This window comes from Echinops telfairi, unplaced genomic scaffold, assembly GCF_000313985.2.
Source record: "Echinops telfairi isolate 266 unplaced genomic scaffold, ASM31398v2 ScPeMD7_9;HRSCAF=40, whole genome shotgun sequence".
Lineage (NCBI taxonomy): Eukaryota > Metazoa > Chordata > Mammalia > Afrosoricida > Tenrecidae > Echinops > Echinops telfairi.
In genome coordinates this window covers 46,076,236-46,096,581 of record NW_022103906.1, presented here as the reverse complement: position 1 = coordinate 46,096,581, position 20,346 = coordinate 46,076,236, and the positions used below count along the sequence as shown (strand labels likewise).

At 48.4% G+C, this 20,346-nt stretch overlaps 1 protein-coding gene across 2 annotated transcripts in view; it reads right to left on the bottom strand.

Moving 5' to 3' along the window:
- Positions 1–1,967: 1,967 nt before the first annotated feature.
- The window catches only part of MFHAS1 (multifunctional ROCO family signaling regulator 1), a 114,986-nt gene continuing 96,607 nt past the window's right edge, over positions 1,968–20,346 (bottom strand). Inside the window, exons 2-3 of one of the 2 annotated variants that reach the window (XM_004696187.4) lie at positions 16,529–16,655; positions 1,968–2,997 (exon numbers count right to left, since the gene is read on the bottom strand). In XM_004696187.4, coding sequence (XP_004696244.1) covers positions 2,964–2,997; positions 16,529–16,655 — 161 coding nt within the window. In that variant the 3' untranslated portion in view covers positions 1,968–2,963. Of the gene's footprint in view, positions 2,998–13,860; positions 15,225–16,528; positions 16,656–20,346 lie in introns of those variants that run through there. The other variant, XM_045286971.1, reaches the window with a different exon arrangement.

Here is a 20,346-nt window from a genome sequence, read left to right as displayed (position 1 = left end):
GAGGAGACAACAAAGAAACCAAAACAAGGAATAACAAACGGAGACAGAAGTGGCTTAACCATTTCTTTGTATTTTTATTGAACGATTCTGATTTTTTTAAAATTTCTCCCCAGTTAACAATTAAATGGGAAACCACAATTACAATTCACAAATGGTGGCATGAAAAATAACCACACACCTCATCAGGAATTATACCAAACCTCTTTCCTTTTTATTCATTCAAGAGAGTCCAATGCAAATATGAGCACTGCTGTTAAATTTGTTCCCCCTTAGACCATTGATTCTGGCAGCACGTTTACAATTCCAGGAAGTGGTGTTGATACCACCCGTCGCATGAATGGGAAGCACAGCAAACGTGGAGGGCATCTGTCTGAGAGGCAAGGCCAACGTGGTGGGAAGGCGGTCCTCCTGTGCTTCGGGAAGTGCCGGCCGCCAGGTCGGGAAGGGCAATGCGGGATCTCCTGCACGGACGGTGACCAGTCCTGCAGCGTGTTTGCTGTCCATCCAACCCTCCCATCACCCGGAAGCAAGTTCTCAAATGTTTTCTGGAGCTTCTTTTGGTCACGTGACCCTCTATCGCGCTGAAACACGCGTGACCCCAAGGTTTCTGACGTTGCTTCTCTAGGGTTCAGATGATAGCACAAAATGTCACTTGTCAACAAAGAGCAGATCGTAAGAACATGGGCATTTCCATTTAGACTAATATCAAACACTGCAGGGTAGGTCGCCCAAGGGAGTATTATTTTTCTTTCTTTGTTATGGTCCCCTGGGGAGTTAGCCCTAAGTCACACACGTAAGAGTCTTTTCAAAAGACTGGTCAACGTTGGTTCATTGGACAGTTCAGGAACTGTCTCAGGCCAATTAAGAAAGACAAAACCAAAACATTTTATGCCCAACAATTCAATGGTCCATAAAGCAATTAAATGTTACCATTCGATTTATACTTACACACACATACAAAGAGAACTGTGACCGAAGAAACCAAAACATTTTAAATCCATCTCAACTGCATTTTAGAAAACTCCCAACCTCGAGGCATCACGTTCAAGCATTAAAAATGCAAACGCCAGAATGATCCCATTTGATTGATTGTGTGATCAGAGAAATCACCATCTATTTAACTGCAGGCTCTCAGGCAGTGAGGATCATCCTCGGGGCACAAACTATTCTACAGAAGTTGTGGTGCTCTGCGACGCAGCCACACTTGGATTGGTTTTTCTTCAAAACTGTGTTGAGATTTTGTATACTGCGGCATTTAAGGAGTCAATACTTTATAAAAGTGAGTGAGAGATCAATACCAGCGGGCTCACCTTTCTGGTTTAACATCAGTGATGAACAGTTTCACACATTTTCCCGATTGACACACAGAGAAGGCAGTTGTAAACAGATTCTTTACGTTCTTCAAAACAGAGTGTTAACTACTGCAGCATATGCTGTTTGGCCCCAAAATAGGAGTAGGGTAGAGAACAATTTATTTGGTTTGCATTTTAAGTTTTACTGCCGAGGGACTTTAAAGCAGAGGTTTTGCAGTTGCTGGCAAATAGCAGTCCTATCGCAGGCTCTGTGTTTATAAATAGCCAACAAGGGATTCTGCTCTCCTGTTAGAAACTCACTATCTGAAGGTCTGAGACAGAGAAGGCTTTCCAAGTGTCCTGTTAAATTGCACACTCTGTTCTGGGTGGGTGGGGGACCACCACCACCACCAACAGTACTTAGTAGATGAGCCCTTTGTGTTACTCAGAACTGACTTCCATTGATCTTAAGCTACACAATGGCAGGTTTCCGTTCTGTCTTCTCCCTTGAGGACCCTCACGCTTGGCCTCTGCTACGGAGTGGAGGCAACAGACCCTCAGGGGCCGCTCAGTAACAATCCACCAAACTCGAACGAAATGGACTGCCATCAAGCCAGCTGTGACCCGTAGAGACCCTATAGGGCAGGGTAGAACTGCCCCTGCGGGTTTCTGAGACTGTAACTCATTATGGGAGTAGAGAGCCTTGTTTTTCTCCCGTGGAGCTGCTGGTGGTTTAGAACTGCTGACCTCTAGTGAGCAGCACTGCTCACTAAAGAACCACTATGCACTGGGCTCTGTAACAACCCACAGCTGTGCCTCAAACCTGGCCACAGAGCAGCTCTGCTAGGCCTGAGCTAGGCGTGCAAACAGTAAAGGAGAGGGATCGCCAACTCCGCCCAGGGCCTGCAAAGCGCGCTGCGCTGTGAGGGAGGGGGCGTGGCCTGGAGCGCTCCGGAAGGTCCTGGCTGACAGGTCCTTGGTGATCTCTAGGGACCAACAGGGGCTCGTGGGCTGACAGATGGTGGTTCTTAATTGATCTTTCTGGAGTAAAAGAACTAAAGACATAAACACACTCACACCAAAATTATGCTAAAGTAAGAAATTAGCCCCATCTTGGCACAGTTCTCATGCAGAATATTGCACCCAGTGTTAACTAATGCTAGAAGCATCAAACGGTATAAATTTAAATGTATTTGCATATTATAAAAATAAAGATAAACATATACATATTTTACACTAGCTACGGAACAGCAATGAACGTCGGTCGATCCTTCTTTCACATTGAACAGAACTGAAATCTGAGTGCTCTAACTCCTGCCTCCTGGACTGAAACTATGGCTTATATGTGCATGGAAAACAAAATCCCTGAGAAGCCATTGGACTTTTTGTTCCTTTTCTTCAAGTAGCGCTCTCCTTGGCGGATCACAGTTCTGAGGTTCAGGTTGTAAAACATTTGCTCCATATTATCTCCCATCCTCGCTGTCCTGCCCAGCCCTCCCCACCTCTTCAGGAAGCTGGGGGCTCTGCTCCCTCTGTGAAAGCCCCCTGGACGTGTAGGCCCTCAAGGCCACGGAAGACCCCGGCGAGTGTGGAGGGTTGACCGGGGCGGATGCGGGGCCAGGTGAGTTCTGATCGCCTCTGTTCTCCACAGAAATTCCACAGCCACGAATGTCACTGGTTTCTGTGCTTTTCACCAACATTCTTCCTGGGGGTGGGGGTGGGGTGGGGGGAGAGAAGGAAAAGATGACAAAGGTAACAGAGACATCATGATATTCTTACAAAGCAAAGATGAAGTGACACTATAAACTTATTTAATGGGCACAGATGTTCATTTCTTCTCGAATTCTCAGTAAATGTCCAGCTACTGATGTCCCCCAAAAGAAACTCCCTAATCAGTAGGAAATGAGGCAAACTCAGTTCAGACAAAGAGAGAACGACACTAATTGGCTGTGCCACTTAGTCCATTGTAATTTCACAGCTTAACTAGATTTCTAACTAAGAACCCCAAACTCTAAATACAGAACTACTCCTTTCCATAAACCCACACGGACACACAGTCCAATGACCCCTCCAAGAAAGGAAATAGACACGAAAAATCGAGAATGGCCAGAGAGGAGTCACCTGAAGCTTAATCCACGTGTGGACCCTGCAAATGGTGTTGGCCTTCCGCTGTGGTCCACAGCCTTCTGAAAACCATGTGTTCACAATTTAGGCTCTGACAGTATTCCCTCCTTTAGATTTCGATTATGTTATTTACAGTCTTTGGATCACACAGGCTGGTGTGTTTCTTCCTTAGTTTGACACCTTGCTTAGATGGCTGCTTATTTGAAGACAAATCTTTAAGACCCCCAGACACTATTCTTTCTGATAGCTGGGCACCATCTAATTTCTTCACCACACTTTGCTATAGCACCCATATCTTCAGCGATCTCTTTGTGAGGGTGAACATCAAGTAGGGCCATGCATGCCTTAAGAACTAATTGTTCTTAGATTGGAGCTAGGATTATGTGAGAGTCTCAAAATCATTAATTTATCTATGGTTTATAAACATGTCTCTTGTTTAGTATAGAGACATCACTGTCGATTTATGTTAGAGAACATTCTCAATCATCTCCCTGGGGCTGAAAGTCATTCTGTTGATAGTGTCATTATTAATTCAGCTAATGGTAAGGGACATGACAGCCTGGTTATCATCCGGCATGCATTGGAAAGTGGATTATTATTGATGCAGTTAGGTTAAAATTTAACACCCTACCATCTGATCTCCCTTTTGATGCAATTTTTAGTTCTAGTTTTAAATATTTTCTACGTTTGTTTGGATTGAGGTTCTTCTGTTATACATTGTGATTTCTTTGCATTGTTTTCTTTTAATAAGTTTGGTTTTTCCCCCCTAGGATATATGTATATTTTCAGTTTATGAAATCTAGGATAGGTAAATCTAAAGAGGCAGTAACTGGATTAATGGTTTCTTACGGGCATAGCAGGGGAGGCTGAAGGTAAATAGGGAGCTAAAAACAATGAGTATAAGACATTTTAAAAATGTTTAAAAAATGTTTTCGTGGTAATGGTTGTCCAACTCGATATGATCCAACTATTAAATCATATGAGATGTGGATTATTTGCCAATAAAACTTAAAAAGGGGAGTAAGAATGGATCTCTACCTGGATTTAGAAACTCTTCTTGTGAAGTGCTCTTGGATCATTCTGACTCCTCAGGAAGGGTCCTATGGATAGCAGACTGGCATGCTGCCTGTGCCCGCTTTACAGTCACTGCTGCGTACGCTAGGTAGTGCTAGGACTGCAGTGCTATGGCAATCCAGCTTACGGAGGGGTGGGCTTCTCCATTTTCAATGAACCAGCCATGGTGTCCTTCTTTCGGGGCTGGTCCCTCCTGAGAACCTAGCTGACATATGTGAGACAAAGTCCCTCATCCTTGCTTCTACGTAGCATTCTTCTGTGGTTGTACTTCTCCAGCACGGATTTGGTCATTCTTCTAGAAGTCCATGGTAGAATTCATGTTCTTTGCCAACACCCTAATTTGAGACATCGGTTCTTCTGTCTTCGCTGCTGGCTAGCTTTCTCATCACACAAGGTGCTGGGATCAGGTCCACACTTGTTCTCAAAGTGATTTTTAACACTTCCAAGAGATTTTTTGCCAACAGAATTGCCCAGTACAATATGTCATCTCATTTCTTGACGGCTGCTTCTATGGAGTTGATTGCAGATCCTAGTAAAATGCAATCCTTGACGACGTCGGCATCGCCTCCCTTGATGGGGATGCGGAAGGCGTCCTGGTGGCGACGTGGGTGACTTGTGGGGCTGCTAGCCACCCACACGGTCAGCAGGTGGAGATCACGAGCCACTTCACGCGAAAGATGAGCCATCTGCTCCTGTAACTTCACCAACATGAGACCCCTGCCCTCTGCTAAGCACCTGCTGCATACTGGGAGCTAAGCCACTCACGACAATGCATTATTTGATTAATCAACTCAAACCAATCCCACCAGGGAAGCCCTCTCTTGTGCATCTCACAAAGAAGGAAACTAAGGTCCCAAGAGATTATTACCCTTTCCAACAGCATGATCCAGCGAGCGGCAGAGCCAGGGCTTTCCCGTGGGCTATTTGACTCCTGAGCAGGCTTGACAGCTGTCGCAGAGTTGGACTATCTTGAGCCCTAGGGATCGCTTCACGTTTCAAGGGCACTCGGCCACGAGGACTTTTCGAAGCCCATTAATTCAGTAAGCTTTCAGGGCACAATGTTTTGAAAACAGCTTCAAATTCATTTTATGATAAAAATAAATAAATCCAACGATATAAAGGATGGAAGTATAAAATGACAATGTACCAACCAAGCAGTTAATTTCGGGGAGGGTGTGTGTGTGTGTCAGTGTGTTTTGGATCAGTGTGGGAGATGTGCTATGTAAATGTTTTTCTCACTGAATCTAATGAACCTTTGGAAATAGGAAAATGTCTAGTTGCCTGCTCACAAGACAGGGGAAGACTGTCCCAACCAGCACCAGAGCCACAAGGAGTACCTGCTCAAGAGTCCCTAGAGAGGATGTCCCACTGCTCAAGGGTGGCAAAGGAAAACCACTTTGCACATTCCCCCCACAGAGAGCACTTGCATGCCTGGCCTCGTATAGAAAAATAAATGAGCTATTAAATCTCCAAGCCTGTCCACTTCTCACGGCTTCTCTATGTCATTAAACTCCTACTCGCTTTTCAAGATTCACTGCAAATGCTGCTTCCGAGAGCCGTTAGATTCTTCCCGATAGGCCTCATCTCTGTGTTTACAGGGCTCTGTTCAGAAAACTCTCTTGGCAGGTATCGTGGTTTAACTCCATGAGACACAGGGGTGTCTGGTGATTTCTGGGATCCCCATTCTTCTCAAGGAGACTTGGATTCTTGAGAGTAGCGTCTGTCTTACCTGGTTCGGCATCACCCACACCTAAAACAATGCCCAAGTGAAGGTACACGCAGGACAAAGACCTGTTGCATGAATGATGATATGACGTGGTCACAGGTCAAAAACGGCCAAGAGATAATCACTATAATGGAGGCATAAAAAATGTTATGGAAATAGCGATTGATGATAGTTGAGAAGGTTGGGAATCGTTTTGTGAAGGTGTTTACTTAAGGTTTGGCCAAAGTCCAAGGTCTTGGGGCCACACATGAAGTTAAAAGTTGTGATGTTATACCACGTAAGTCCCTTGCATCTTGAGTTTAGAGAAATGAAAACTGGTGATGTACATTTTTCAAGAAGGCCCACCAAGGTGCAGCGTCAGGAACTTAGGCCAGAATCAATGAGGGATGGGTGAAATAACAGACTGAGTTCGAGGAGCCAGCAGTTTGAGAAGAAATGAGAGGTGTCTTGACATATTGAAAGGTTATGGAGGGAAAGACAGGCGTCTTCCTAGAGGTCTCTCAGGGACAGATGGAGAGGAGTGATGAGAAGGTATTTGCAAACGTTTTGTTTAAAGTTGTTACTAGATGAATTGAGGAGCCCTGGTGACGCAGTGGTTATGCGTTGGGCTGGGATCTGCAAGGTTAGCAGTTTGAAACCACCAGCAGCTCCTTGGGAGAATGGTGAGGCTTTCTACTCCCATTAACAGTGACAGACTCAGAAATTCACATGAACAGTCCTAGCCTGCCTTACAGGGTCGCTAAGAGTCAGGACCGACTGGGTGGCCCAGAGTTGCTGTTACTGTACAGGAATTGAGCTGCCTTGTGAATTAGTGAGTCCCTGGGTGGGCTGCACTCCACGACCGACCTAAAGACTGGTGGTTCAAACCCATGATGGAAGAAGGCCTGGTGGTCTGCTTCTATAAAGAACACAGCCAGGAACACCCGACGGACTAATTCCACTCCGGAAGACAGGGAGCTGCTGTGCGTCAGAACACACTGGAAGCCAAGTGGTTTGTTTTTTAGTTTTTATGAGTGTGTGAGTCCTGAAATAATTCGACTGCTTTCTCAGCAGGCATTTCTTGATGGCTGGACAATGAGAATTCAAAGGCAAAATGGGATGGTGGACCTCTGTCAGGTAAAAGAGAGCTGTCGCAGCCTGCACGACTGGCCGAGGCCCAGCCGGAGGCACGCCGGTCAACCAGGGGGGAAAGCAGAGTGAAGGGGGGCCGCCCTGTCAGGGCAGTCGTCGGGGTCTCCTTGTGAAGGCATCTGAGTCCCACTGAGGATCTTAAACTTCAGCCTGGAACTGTCAGGAAGGTGACCCAGGCTTTTACATATAGAGTGATGGGACTGGGTCTGACGTTGAAAGATACTATCGGTCTGCAGGGCAAAGTCATGGAGTCGTAAGCCAGCTCAGGCTTTATCTCAGGACTCTTGGCAGAGGCAGATGGGCCCCAGAGGAGGCCCCAGGCTGAAGAGAATGTTAACATAGCCAAATTCACTCCTGCGAGACGAGGGGCAGCGGGCTCCCTGACAGTGTATACCGGGCGGGAGAGACGGAGGGGTTGAAGCTGACAGATTTCCAGCCTGGGCTAGGAGCGATGTCACTGCGGGAGATAAGATACAGACCAAAGAGGCACTTCAGGGGAGGAAGTTTTCCACCATGGTTACAGGACCGCCAGGGCAACTGCCAGGTAGGAGGGAGGTGGGACGCGGAGGTCTGAAGGAACTGAGAGGTCAGCGTGGCGGACTGGACTCAGGCCCGGAATCCACCCAGTGGTAGAGCCTGCCCTTGCTGGGGTGTAAGCAAGAATTCATTATCCCAGGTAACCAAACCTTTGGGCTGAAACTGAAGCCATCGATTGTGGTAGTTAAGGGCATTTACCACGGAGCCTGGGGGCCACAACTCAAACCTCAGGTCCAGGGACAGCATAACTGAGGGCACATGGTTCATCTGGCCAGGCCGCTTACTGGGGTGTTCCAGCCAGACCTAGGACACACACACTGCCATTGAATGGATTCTAACCAAGAGCGACCCTGGAATAGGGTGTCCAGACAGTCTTAGCTTTCTCCTGAAGACCAGCTGTTGAGTTTGAATCAGTGTCCTCACGGTGAGCGTATGGCGTCACTCCGGTGTTAGAGGTGTTCACGTTGAGGAGTTCATCCAAGTACTGGAGGCATTTATGACGATACATGAGAGAAACGATGCCCCTTTCTTTCTCTTTATTGCATGAAGACAGGGCGGAATGCTGGTGTTGCAGAATAACTTCAAGGCAGTCTTACAAACAGGACCCTGCACGGGGAGGCACGCCAACATCCCACCTATCTGTCCAGCATGCACGCTTACCTTCCTTGGACAGGTGCCTCAAGAAGCTAACCTATGCAGGGAAAGTCAGTGAGTGGGTGTTATTTTCAGAGATTAAATATATATATGTAATTAGGTTCTTCATATGCCACCCAGAGTGCACACCACTGGTATTCCTAGTAAAGCTAAGTTTCCGCTGTGAGCCAAGGAAGTTCTGTGGGAATCCTGGCTCCATTCTTGGCCCATGTGCCTGGAGTCCACCAGTGGAGGTCTGCACCTTGCTATTACGAGCATAAATTGGATTAGGAAGAAAAGTCTAGCAATCTGATCACCCGAAGAGCTAACACAAACCCTATGCACCAAATTGGTTCCATCCTGGGGACGTGGGGCGCCTGGTTCCACTGGGATCCCCAGAAGTCAGGGGCCAAAGTTTATGGCATGCCTATTTTTATATGGTAAAAATTATGCAACATGTCTCACCTGCAATGGTCTAAATGCTCATCACTAACCCATGAAATAAACACCACTGTGGTCTGTCCGCAGTCCGAGCAGAAGGAAATGGCCAAGATTCAAACTCCAGAAGTGGAGGTCCAGAAGTGGAGGGCTAGAAGTGGAACTCCAGAAGTGGAGCTCCACAAGTGGAGGTCCAGAAGTGGAACTCGGGGATTTCAATGCCTGATGGGAGACTGAATCATTTAAGAATCGCAACCCCCCTCAGTCTGTGAAGTAGCGCGCAACAAGCTGTCTGCTCCTTGCAAAGATTCAAGCACCTCCGTAAGACTCGATGATGTACACCCAGGGGTGGCCTTCCCACGTAGCCTTACAAAAGTCCATCCCCACCCTCCTCACTTCAACTTCCAAGGTCAGCGAGAAATTCTCAAACACGACAAAGCCAAATTCTTCTGGCCTTACGGCCCACCTGCCTTGCCTGTCAAACAAGTCTATGCAGACGAACCCGGGTTGGGCATACTGTGACTGTTTATTTGTTCCTAAGGCCTTCTTCCTACTTTTTTTCCTTTTTAACCAAAAGGCTGTCTTCAGGGACCTCACATACCTGCATGGTGAAATACGTAACTGCCAGGCTCCCCATGCACAGCAGTCATCGTGCTTTTGAGCAGCAATGAGGAAGTGGATGAGTCCTGTTTCATGGGGAACCTGAGGGCACGAGGCCACGGGGCACAGCTTGAAAGGTGGCATTGAAAGCGTGTGCTGTCTGCTGTTACTCTGTAACATAAGTGGGAACTTGGCCCAACAGGGCTCGAACCAGCCCCTCTGGGCTCATCCTGTAGCACAGGGTCGGCCTTCTCTTTGGTCTCTGACAACCCCTGCCGCTCCACAGGGGCCGCAGAGCACAGGTACCCTGCAGTACAGCCACAGGGAAAGGCCCTCTGGTAGGCAATAAAATGGTATATTACGACTTCCTGCAGGTTCAAGGGTGAATCCATTAAGAAATCACGTGGAAGAATGGGGGCAGCATTAAGGATGCTTCAGAGTAAAATAGCTCCACATGCTAACCTGTGAAATTCTCTGCAGTTTGTCTAAATCAGCGGTTCTCAACACCCCTTTGGGTGTCGAATGACCCTTTCACACCGGTTACCCGATTCATAGCAGTAGCAAAATGACAGGAAGTAGCAACCAAAATAATTTTATGGTTGGGGGAGGTCACTACAACATGAGGAAATGTATTAAAAGGTCACCGCATTAGGACGGTTGAGAACCAATGGTCTAAATGAAAATCAGTAGATAAATCAATGTCTCCAAAAACTCACTGCCATTGAGTTGATTCCAACTCATGGCCATCCTACAGGGCAGGGTTGAACTGACCCCTGTGGACAAACTCTTTACCGGACGAGAAAGCCTCATCTTTCCCTGAGGAAGAGCTGGTGGGTTCGAACTACTGATCTTGTGGATGAACTGCCCAACTCGTAACCACCATGCCACCAGGGCCCTTCCCTCTAATGTCTAGGGGTCAATTATGCGGCCACTAAGGATCAGTGGTAGCATTCTTGCCTTCTCCGCTGGAGTCCTGGGCTCAATCCCCAGACAACGACCCGCAACCCGAGGCCTGTATGCTGCGATGATACTGCTGCTGTGCTCCAGTGGCACTTCAGAAAGGCCCATCGACTTGGTCAGTGAAAACTCTCAGCTCACACATGTCGTAAGTCCGGGTGACTGGACAACAGCCAACAAGTCCTGGTCTCTGTCAGAGCAGCTCCAAGAGCCCTCTCTCCCCAGTGAGCAGGGGCTAGCAGGAGGGGTCTAAGTGCATTCACTGCCTTTCGGTGGACCAATGAGAAGCCAAGACAGCAGTCCGAAACCACTGGCTGCTCCTCGAGGGAAAGACAAGACTTTCTGTTCCAGGACAGTTACAATCTCAGAAACCTGCAGGGGCAGGTCTAGCCTGTCCTATGGGTCGCATGCCTTGATGGCAGTGAGAGAGAGATTAAGACGCCCCTGCTAGTGCAGGGGTGAAGCACTCAACCACCAGGAGGATGGAAGTGCAAATCCACTCATCAGCTGTGTGGAGAAAGACTTGGTGTCACAGCCCAGGACAGCCCACGGGGCAGTTCTACTCGGTCATAATAGAGTTGCTGCGAGTCAGAATCAAGCCGAAGGTGCCCAACAGCGCCAACAGCAGGCTGCCAGTGGTCACACGCATTTACAAGAACTTGTACTTAATCTGTTTAATGCCCACGTAGCAAGTGGCAAAACTACTGCCGGCCGTGACATGAAATATCCTTACTGAGACGGCATGGCAGACCCCGGGGACTATAAATGGGCAGGAAGTGTCCTTTAGGCGTCACAGAAATGTTCTAGAATTGGACTGTGCTCAGAGTTGCCTCTCTTACGTGACCACTGCCTGGAGCATGTGATGGTATGCCGGTTACAAAACTAAACTTGAAGGAAGACGTGCATCAGACATGCTCCCTTCCTCAAGGAAGTCACGATCGTTCACAGCAACCCAGGCAAATTCACTACCAGGCCAATTTCCATCTCCTCCGACACAGATTCAAAACCAATATCCTTGAAAAACAGCCCGACTGCTGACTGTGAAAAGGACTCACATTTCTTTCTTTTTTTTGTAAATTGTTTTATTAGGGGCTCATACAACTCTTATCACAATCCATACATACATCAATTGTGTAAAGCACATTTGTACATTCATTTCCCTCATCATTCTCAAAACATTTCCTCTCCACTTAAGCCCCTGTATCAGGTTCTCATTTTTCCCCTCCCTGCCCCCCCTCCCTCATGGACCCTTGATAAATTTATAAATTATTATTTTGTCATATCTTGTCCTGACCGACATCTCCCTTCACCCACTTTCCTGTTGTCCATCCCCCAGGGAGGAGGTCACATGTAGATCCTTGTAATCGGTTCCCCCTTTCCACCCACTCTCCCTCTACGCTCCCAGTATCATCACTCACACCACTAGTCCTGAAGGGATTCCTTGTTTCCAGTTCCCATCTGCACCAGTGCACATCCTCTGGTCTAGCCAGACTTGCAAGGTAGAATACGATCATGATAGCGGGGGGGGGGGGGAAGGGGGAGGAAGCATTTAGGAACTAGAGGAAAGTTGTATGTTTCATTGTTGCTACATCGCACCCTGACTGGCTCGTTTCTTCCCTGAGACCCCTCTGCAAGGGGATGTCCAGTGGCCTACAAATGGGCTTTGGGTCTCCACTCCGCACTTCCCCCCTCATTTGCTATGGTAAGATTTTTTTGTTCTGATGATGCCGGATACCTGATCCCTTCGAAGGGACTCACATTTCTATCCAATAACCAGCTGAGGGCAAGAAGTCACCCAGCTCCCCAGTTTCCCCCTGGGGGTCGGGGGCCCTGGGGAGGCACTTCACTACCAACTACTGAGACTAGTTATAGAAGGAGTCACGTTGAAAACAACAACAAAACACTAAATCCTGGATTTCACCTATAAAGGAGAACTTGAAATACTGCTTACAAGTGGACCAGCGGACAGTATCATGACAGATGGAGCAAAGACTGAAGTTGTCAAGAATTTAATTTTACGTGGACCTACAACCCATGGCATTGGAAGCAGCAGTCAGGAAATTAAACTATGTATTCCGCTGTGCAAATCTTCAGACCTCTTTAAAGCGTGCAAGAGCAAGGTGTCGCTCTGAAGGCTAAGGTGCGGTGAACCAACGCCACGGCTTTTCACTTGCCTCACGTGCGTGTGAAAGATGGACAAAGAGGAAGGCAGACCTACGAAGAATGGCGCTGTGGAACTAAGGGGCTGGCGAAGGAGGTACCACAGACTGACAGAAGAATGACTGCATCTGTCTTGACAGAAATACAGCCAGGATGACTCACAGAACAGAGCATGTCAAGATTTTGGCACATCTACTTTGGACATCTTACCAGGAGAGATCGGCTCCTGGGAAAGGCTATTGTGCTTGGTAAAGTGGGGGGTAGTGAAAAAGAGGATCTTGAAGAAATGGACTGATACAGTGAGCCCCACAATGAGATCACACGTAACAATTGTGAGGATGGTACAGGCCCAGGTGGTGCTTTATTCCAGTGCCCAAACAGAGTCAACAGGAGTCCGATCCAACTCACTGGGGCCTAACTACAAGAACTAGCCAGGCTGAAATCCCTGACTTAGGAGTAGGGTGATTACTATGGTTTGGCTCCAGCCTGTTGTGCCAGCACGATTGTTACCAGCCTTCCTGTCACACGGAGTCCTTTCCTGATTTGAATTAAGAGTGTTATGTTCCATGCCTAGGGGTAGGATGGATTGTGCCAACTGCCATGCACCGTGAACCAGTTTTGCCTTGGCACTGTCACTTGATGTTGGACCACAGTTCCCAGAGTCAAGGATAAGACCTCCTGGCCAGGGAGCCCATGCTCGGGGAAGTGAGTTGAAGGACTAGGAAATCGGAGGGTGCACACCCTCCTTTGAATCATCAGGGCATTTTGTTTGAAAGGAATCATGCCTGGCCTCTCCCATCGAAAACTCTAATGTACATGCCTGATTAATAAAGTCTGGCCTTGTCCATCTAGCTAGGCTTAATGGTGAGAGGCAGCCCATTAATATGGCCCTCGTAGCCATAATTCCTTTGTGATGTCTTATAACTCTGGACTCTGCTATAATCCCATTTTGGAGGGAATTCTTTGCTATGCTAATGGGCAGGACTGAGGTGGGGTTAAGTCCCGATCTTAGTAGAGGGTGTAAATCAAATCACACCCATGTGTCCTCGGGGTCATCCTCTGCTAAAAGCCAAAAGCCTTATTTCCATCAAAGTCATTCCTCTGGCTAAGAGCCGTCACAGACACAGAGGAAGTCAGGGCCCTCGGAAGAGTATGCTCCCTTGCATCTGTCTGAAAGGGTTGGACCCAGACCAGAGGCTGTAGTGTGAGACTCAGGGAGCAGCCCTTGACTTGGAGGTGCCTTCTCCTCCTCTGGCCCAAGACTATGGCACTGTGAGGGGCTGAGGGACAAGAGGGACATGCGGGCCGGCTCCTGGTCTCCAAGAGGCAGAAGACAAAGGACTGTTGCTGAGAGACGAGGGCCAGAGAGGAACGTGGCTGCTGCTGGCTGGGGAGAGGTGTGCTGTGAACTAATGACTGTGTCCTTGCTATTTGTTGATTCGGACTTGTGGTGAGCTATTAACCACCCCCCACCACCCCCAATAAGCCCTCCTAACTGTTAGCTGAGCTCTGTGTGGCCATTGCAACAAACCATTGAATCCAGCACAGAAGGACCGTTCACTGTCAGAATAAAGGTAAAAAAGCATGAAATGTGGAGGCAGGACTGACCCCTGCCTCCAGGCAATGGAGAAGCCTCAGGCGGTCAGCTATGACCCCAAGCCACTTAATGCAAAAAGGATGGCAATGAGGGAAAGGTTCATACATGTGATGGTGGCCTGCTTAAGGTAACTTGGTTGGTGTTGCAAAGCCACTATGATAGCCTGACTCACCCCATTTCTAGTGGCTGCTTGGACCCAAGTCTTATTCTCAGGTTCAGGCCTAAATTGCCTTTGGTCCCTATTCGGTCCCCAAATCTCCTGATTCCAGTCCCGTGTGTGCCCACTGGTAAGCGGGAACTTCCCTGGGCCCAGCATGGCCTCTATGTTTCCTTGTCGTTGTTTTTCACCCATGTGCCATGTGAGGTCTATGTGTAAGGAGGGGCAGATGAGAAGGGATCGCACCAACGGGGGCTTCGACTGCAAGCGCACGCTTAGATCAATGACCATTTCCAAGTCAGTTCTGATTAGAAATGAGACATTTTTTACTTTAGAAAACACGCCACCACTTACAGCTGAGAATTACATTCCAAACCTGCCATCCATTTCTGAGTTATTTCCTTGCCCCTAGGTCGAAAGCAGTTTGATCCCTAACCGCCTCCCCTCTAGCATCCAGACAGATGTCTCTGCAGATGTGCCCTGAGGACCCAGCTTTAAAGGTGCTGGCTGACAGTTCAACCTAACTGTGGGCTTTCTGTGACAGGACAGGAAGCCTGCAGGGCGGTTCAAAGAAGGCTGGATGCTGCTGCGGTTTCTTGTCCAAAGGGACTGTGGACTGTATGACTCCAACTGCTGTGTCGCCTCTCCAATGGCACTTCGTTAGGGTAGAACAAACGGTTAAGCTCCTTGCTGACTCAGGATAACCTGTATCCACAGAAAGTGAACTGAACAGCTGTCTCCCTCTGTTCCATACTCTCCTCGTATAATGTCCCTCATCCTTACGTGCCTGAGGGATACCTGAAACAGAGAGACCAATGTGCGCTAATTCAAACAGCAGTCACCGTTCTGCTGTTTAATGTGTTCAGGCCTAGCAGTGACGTGGGTAATGCAAACTTGCCAATTCATAACCCTACTCTAGCAATTCAGAAGCACTTCCGGATCAGTGTCCCAGGGCCCTGCTGAGGGTGCACTGTGCTGTGTGCACGTTAGCAAACACAGCACTTCGAACAGAAGCACACCAGGTAAGGGTTCCCCTTGGGTGTTAAGCGTGATTTTCCAGCCAAGATGGATAAGGGGTGTTCAGTGTACATCGCCACCCAGTTTGGCTAAAAGCGGCACATCACTTCTTCTGCCGCTGCTTATGGATGAGAAGGCCAGCACTGCCCCTCTCTTCAGGGCGGGCATCAAGGGCACGAGAGCCCTGAGCTCCCCGGAACACAGCCACAGAAGAGGTGACACGCTGCTGCTCGCGAATCCGGAACTTCTGACCCCCTATAAGGAGCACACACGTGGACACGAAGATCCTACGTGGCTGACTAGAAAGAGAGATAAGTATTTGCGGGAGGCCTTTATTTTGTTTGCGGAGGTCACTCAGATACCAAGATGTGTTCCAAGAAGATCTGTGATAGTTACTTTTCAAGGTTTGAGGTTAAAAGTGAATTCCTCAGAGTGGCCTGTTTCGATTCTTAGCACTATCCCAAATCCCCAGCTACCCGAACACTATGCAAGCATCCTCTCCAAAACCCGTCTGCGTGTGCACATTCCCTATCCTCTAGATTCATTGTGAGGAAAACAGCAGCAATTTGCACAGCCTGATTGCCACCAACATGTATATGGAGAAGCCAAACACCCAAGCAAGAACCAACCTTCTCATCAACAAAAAGCAAACAAAAACACAAATCACTGCTATCAAGTCAAATCTAATTCATAGTGACCTGATAGGGCAGGGTGGAACTTCCCCTGTGGGTTTCTGTGACTGTAACTCTTTATGGGAGTAGAAAGTCTTTTCTTTCTCCCAAGGGTCACCGGGTGGTTTTGAACTGCTGACCTTGTGGATGGCTGCCCAACACATTACCCACTACGTACGCCACCAGGGCTCCTTTAACCTATTCATAGGGATGGAATTAAGACTGCCCATCAAACCCGCCTGACTTTTATCAGCAAGGGTTAAAAAAAAAAAGGGAGGGAGGAAGAAATCGTGAAAAGAGAAAGTAAAAAGTTCCTATTTTGCTGAGATTATGGCTAACATGGCTTTTCTAATTCCATCTTCTGAGGCTGGGTCAGGAGGAAGGGCCAGGACCGGCGCCCATGTGAGCACTCACTTGGAACAGGGACTGATCACAGTCGGTGTAGGTGGGTAAACCAAGGCAACATTCACTCGCTCGCTGCCGTTCTTGGGGCAAATGATCTCGGCCACTCCTTCTGGTCTGGGCTGGCTCAGCAACTCCCCTGCAGGCAGAGAGAGAAGACAATGCATTCAAGGCACGTACTTGAAAACAGAGGCATCCTCCAGGGAAAGACGGAGCTCTGGGGCGGAGGAAACAGTGACGGGCAGGTAGCAAGGATGAGTAGGGTCCACAGACACTGGCTCAGACAAATGTGTGACCAACACTAGCAGACTGGCTTTGCTCCCACAGCCCACATTCTCAACTACATCACCATGGAGAACGTTCTAGGGCTGATGGAAGGCAGGCAATCGCCCAGACAAAGACAGCATCTGACGTTAGGCTCCTCACCTTTCTTTTCACAGGCTGACTCGGACAGCTTTATCTAGCCGTGGAAAATGGGGCAGGGTCCCTGGAGCCCAATGAAGCAGGCACTGCCAGGGAGGCTAGCATAATTAGGATTGGGAGCAGATGGGAGTCGGGCAACCAGATCGGCCTTTCAACAAAGCCCAGCATAAGCGACTTGGAAATGTGGCAAACGAAAGGTGTTAACAAGGTAAAGAGCCTTGCAAACAAAGAAGGTTTCCTAGGTGGGGTATGTGTGCACGTGTTAAAGAGCCAACACAATAGTACCTTCTGATTAATGGCGCCTAGTGAAAACCGAAAATTACCTCCCTGCGTGACCAGAGACCAGAACGAAATCTGTGTATTTATTCTGCAGGCGCCGGATTTGTTCTCTCCTGTGAGGTCATTAAATCCCTAAGAACAGCGAGGACATCCTTGTCTTAGTTTCCTCACCCCACCCCCACCGCCCACTAATCCAGCTGGTTCCATGCCCTTGCCCTACTCTCCCCGAGAGCCCTGTGCCCTCCCTGGCAAAGATCGGATCGGTGGGGGTCTCAGCTTCGCTTTATTGCATACATGAAACAAGAGTGTCAACAAGTCAAATTAAGGTCACAAAAGCATTATGTCACCCGGGGACAAACACGGCTGGGATGAAAACTTCAACCCCACGGTACCTATTCACCATTACAGGTTTGAAAAGCTGCAGACCCAAAGAATATGCTGACATGTGAAGAGACAGAAATCTCATGCCTCAAAATAAAAACTTTAAGAACCAAACTCACTGCCATTGAGTTGATTCGGACTCAGGGACCCTACAGGACTGGGTAGAACGGCCCCCGGGGATTTCTGAGATGGTAACTATTAACAGGAATGGAAAGACTCATCTTTGTCCTGCAGAGCAGCTGGTGGATTCGAACTGCTGACATTGTGGTTTACGCAGCCCAATGCTTAACCCACGACACCACCTTAAACTAGCATGCATCTAAAAGCCTCACCATCAGCAGGACCCCTATTGGTGGTGCATAGCTGAGCACAAAGTGCTGAGCTGAGAGCTTAAAGAGTACATCTCATTTAAATACACCTCACCATCACTCCCTAAGCGCCCTGCTCTAGTTACATATGGGGAAGTCAATGCTCTAGGAGGCTAGATGACAACCCCACATAGCCAGCAAGTGGCAGGCTTAGGATGGGAACTGGAAAACCCATCTCGAAAGCCCTTAGCCTCAACCTCCCAACCCCCTTCTCCCAATACAGGGTTTGCTTCTTTATACATCTCGTTCCTAGAGGTGCAATATAAAAACACGGTTTTTAAACCAAGAACCAAGCACGACATACTCATGCATTTATGAAAAACAATTCCTTGCATGCTAGCGTGAACATTATTATCTGGTCTTGGACCATAGGATAAAGGTATCATTAGAATTCTTCAGCCAAACAAGTGCAATTACTAAAGTACAACAAAATTAATTTAGTTATCATTACTTTGCCAAGGAGCCCTGGTGGTGTCATGGTTACACAGTGGGCTAGAATTCGCAAGGTCAGTTGTGCAAGACCACCAACTGCTGCTTGGGAGAAAGCATTCCGGCTCAGAAACTCACAGGGGCAGTTCTGCCCCACAGGGCCACTGTGAGTCAGCAAAGACTCGGGGCCTGTGAAAAGCCCACCCATTGTTGGCTTGCGCATATGGGTGTCAAAAGGATACTCCCAAGATCAGCAAGGAAAGGATCCCAGCATAGAAAAGCACAAGTTAAAACATGCAGACATTAACGTCTTCCAGAAAGACAGGCACCAAAGTAACTGTGTGCTAGAGCTAGACTGACCCTTGGAAGGCAGCCAGGCCAAACAGCACTTTCTCTGTTTGTAGCTCTCTGGCTTTCCCGCCCAAACTCCCACAGACAGCAGTGCCTCTCTAACCCAGGCTGCAGCGTGAGCCGCTTTTGAGCACCCCGCTCCCCTGGTTCCTCACTTCCCACCCTGAGTTTGCCCCCAGGCTTGCCCACAGACTGGGCTTCTCCAGTGTCCACGAGAACTCTAAACTCTCTCCCGGTGAGCACTCTGCTCGGCCTTGACTCAGCTCTGCTTGTCTCCAGCTGCTTGGGTGCCCAGGATAACAGCTGCACAGGCCAGACCCTTGCCCCGGGCACCCCTCAGCCTGGCAGAGTTGGCTTACTGGCTAGATAAGTTGTCGTTTTTGGTAAGGAGAAGACGGGCTTCCTAGAGACTCGAAATCCTGTACAGCAGCTGCGATACCAATTCCTATGAAACCAAGAGTCTGTCCCAGACTCCAGTGTCATCACAGCCAGGTAGCTAACTGGTTTTGATTGGGTCCTATCCCAAGTAGTGCTGCCATTCACAGAAACAGATCACAAAGGTTGGAGAGACAAAAATGTTCCCTGCAATGAGAAACTGAGGCAGAGAGGGGTTACACAGTTTGACAACAGCCAAAGAAAACACCCTGGATCGCTCCTGATCATGGGGATGGTGCAGGAATGGGCAGCACTTTCCTCTGTGGATCTGGGGCCAACTGAGTGAGAGCTGACAAGACCCAGGAGCAGCTAGAAAACACTTGATAAACAGTAGCTATTACAGCCCGCACAGTGTTCATGCATCGGGCTGCTAACTACAAGCTCAGCAGTTTGAAACCACCAGCTGCTCCTAGGGAGAAAGACAACTGACTGTATTCCCGGTATTCCCAGGCAGTCTCCCATCCAAGTATAACCAGGCCCGACCCTGCTTAGTTTCAGAGATCAGACAAGATCGGGCACGTTCAGAGTGGTATGGCCGTAGACAAGTTGGAGCAAGCCCCGAAGGACACCAAGCTGAAGGGGAAAAAGGTCAGAGGTCTTGTTCAAACCAATCCCTGTATGGGCCATCACCAGGAAGTGGTCGTTGCTGTGGGATACCTCCACAGCCTAGTGGACCTCGCCCAGTACAAACGGCGTAGGCTACTCCATTAACAGAGAGTGGATGTACCATCCCTCCACGGCCACCACTTCCTGAGGTGCACTGGCCAAGACACAAACCCAGGCCTCCCACGTGGCAGGTGAAAATTCTACCAGGCTTTCTATTTCTGTAAAGAGCTACGGTCTCAGAAACCTACAGGGGCAGCTCTACCCTGCCCTGTAGGGTAGCTATCAGTCAGAGTCAACTTGATGGCTATGAGTTTGGTTTAGTTTTTTGTTGTTTTTTCAAAATTATCTGTGATATGAATTTTTGAGAGCTTCTTCTTCACAATATGTGAAGAATTGGTGAAAGTGCATAAGAACAGTACCTAGAGTCTCTAGGGTAAAGTAACAGCCGGGCTCAAGTCCAAGGAGGGAGGATGCCTGGCCCGTGGGCCGTCTGAGGCCTGCAATCCTCAATGCCAGTTAACATCACAACCCCACTAAAGAGAAGCAGTCCCATCAGTT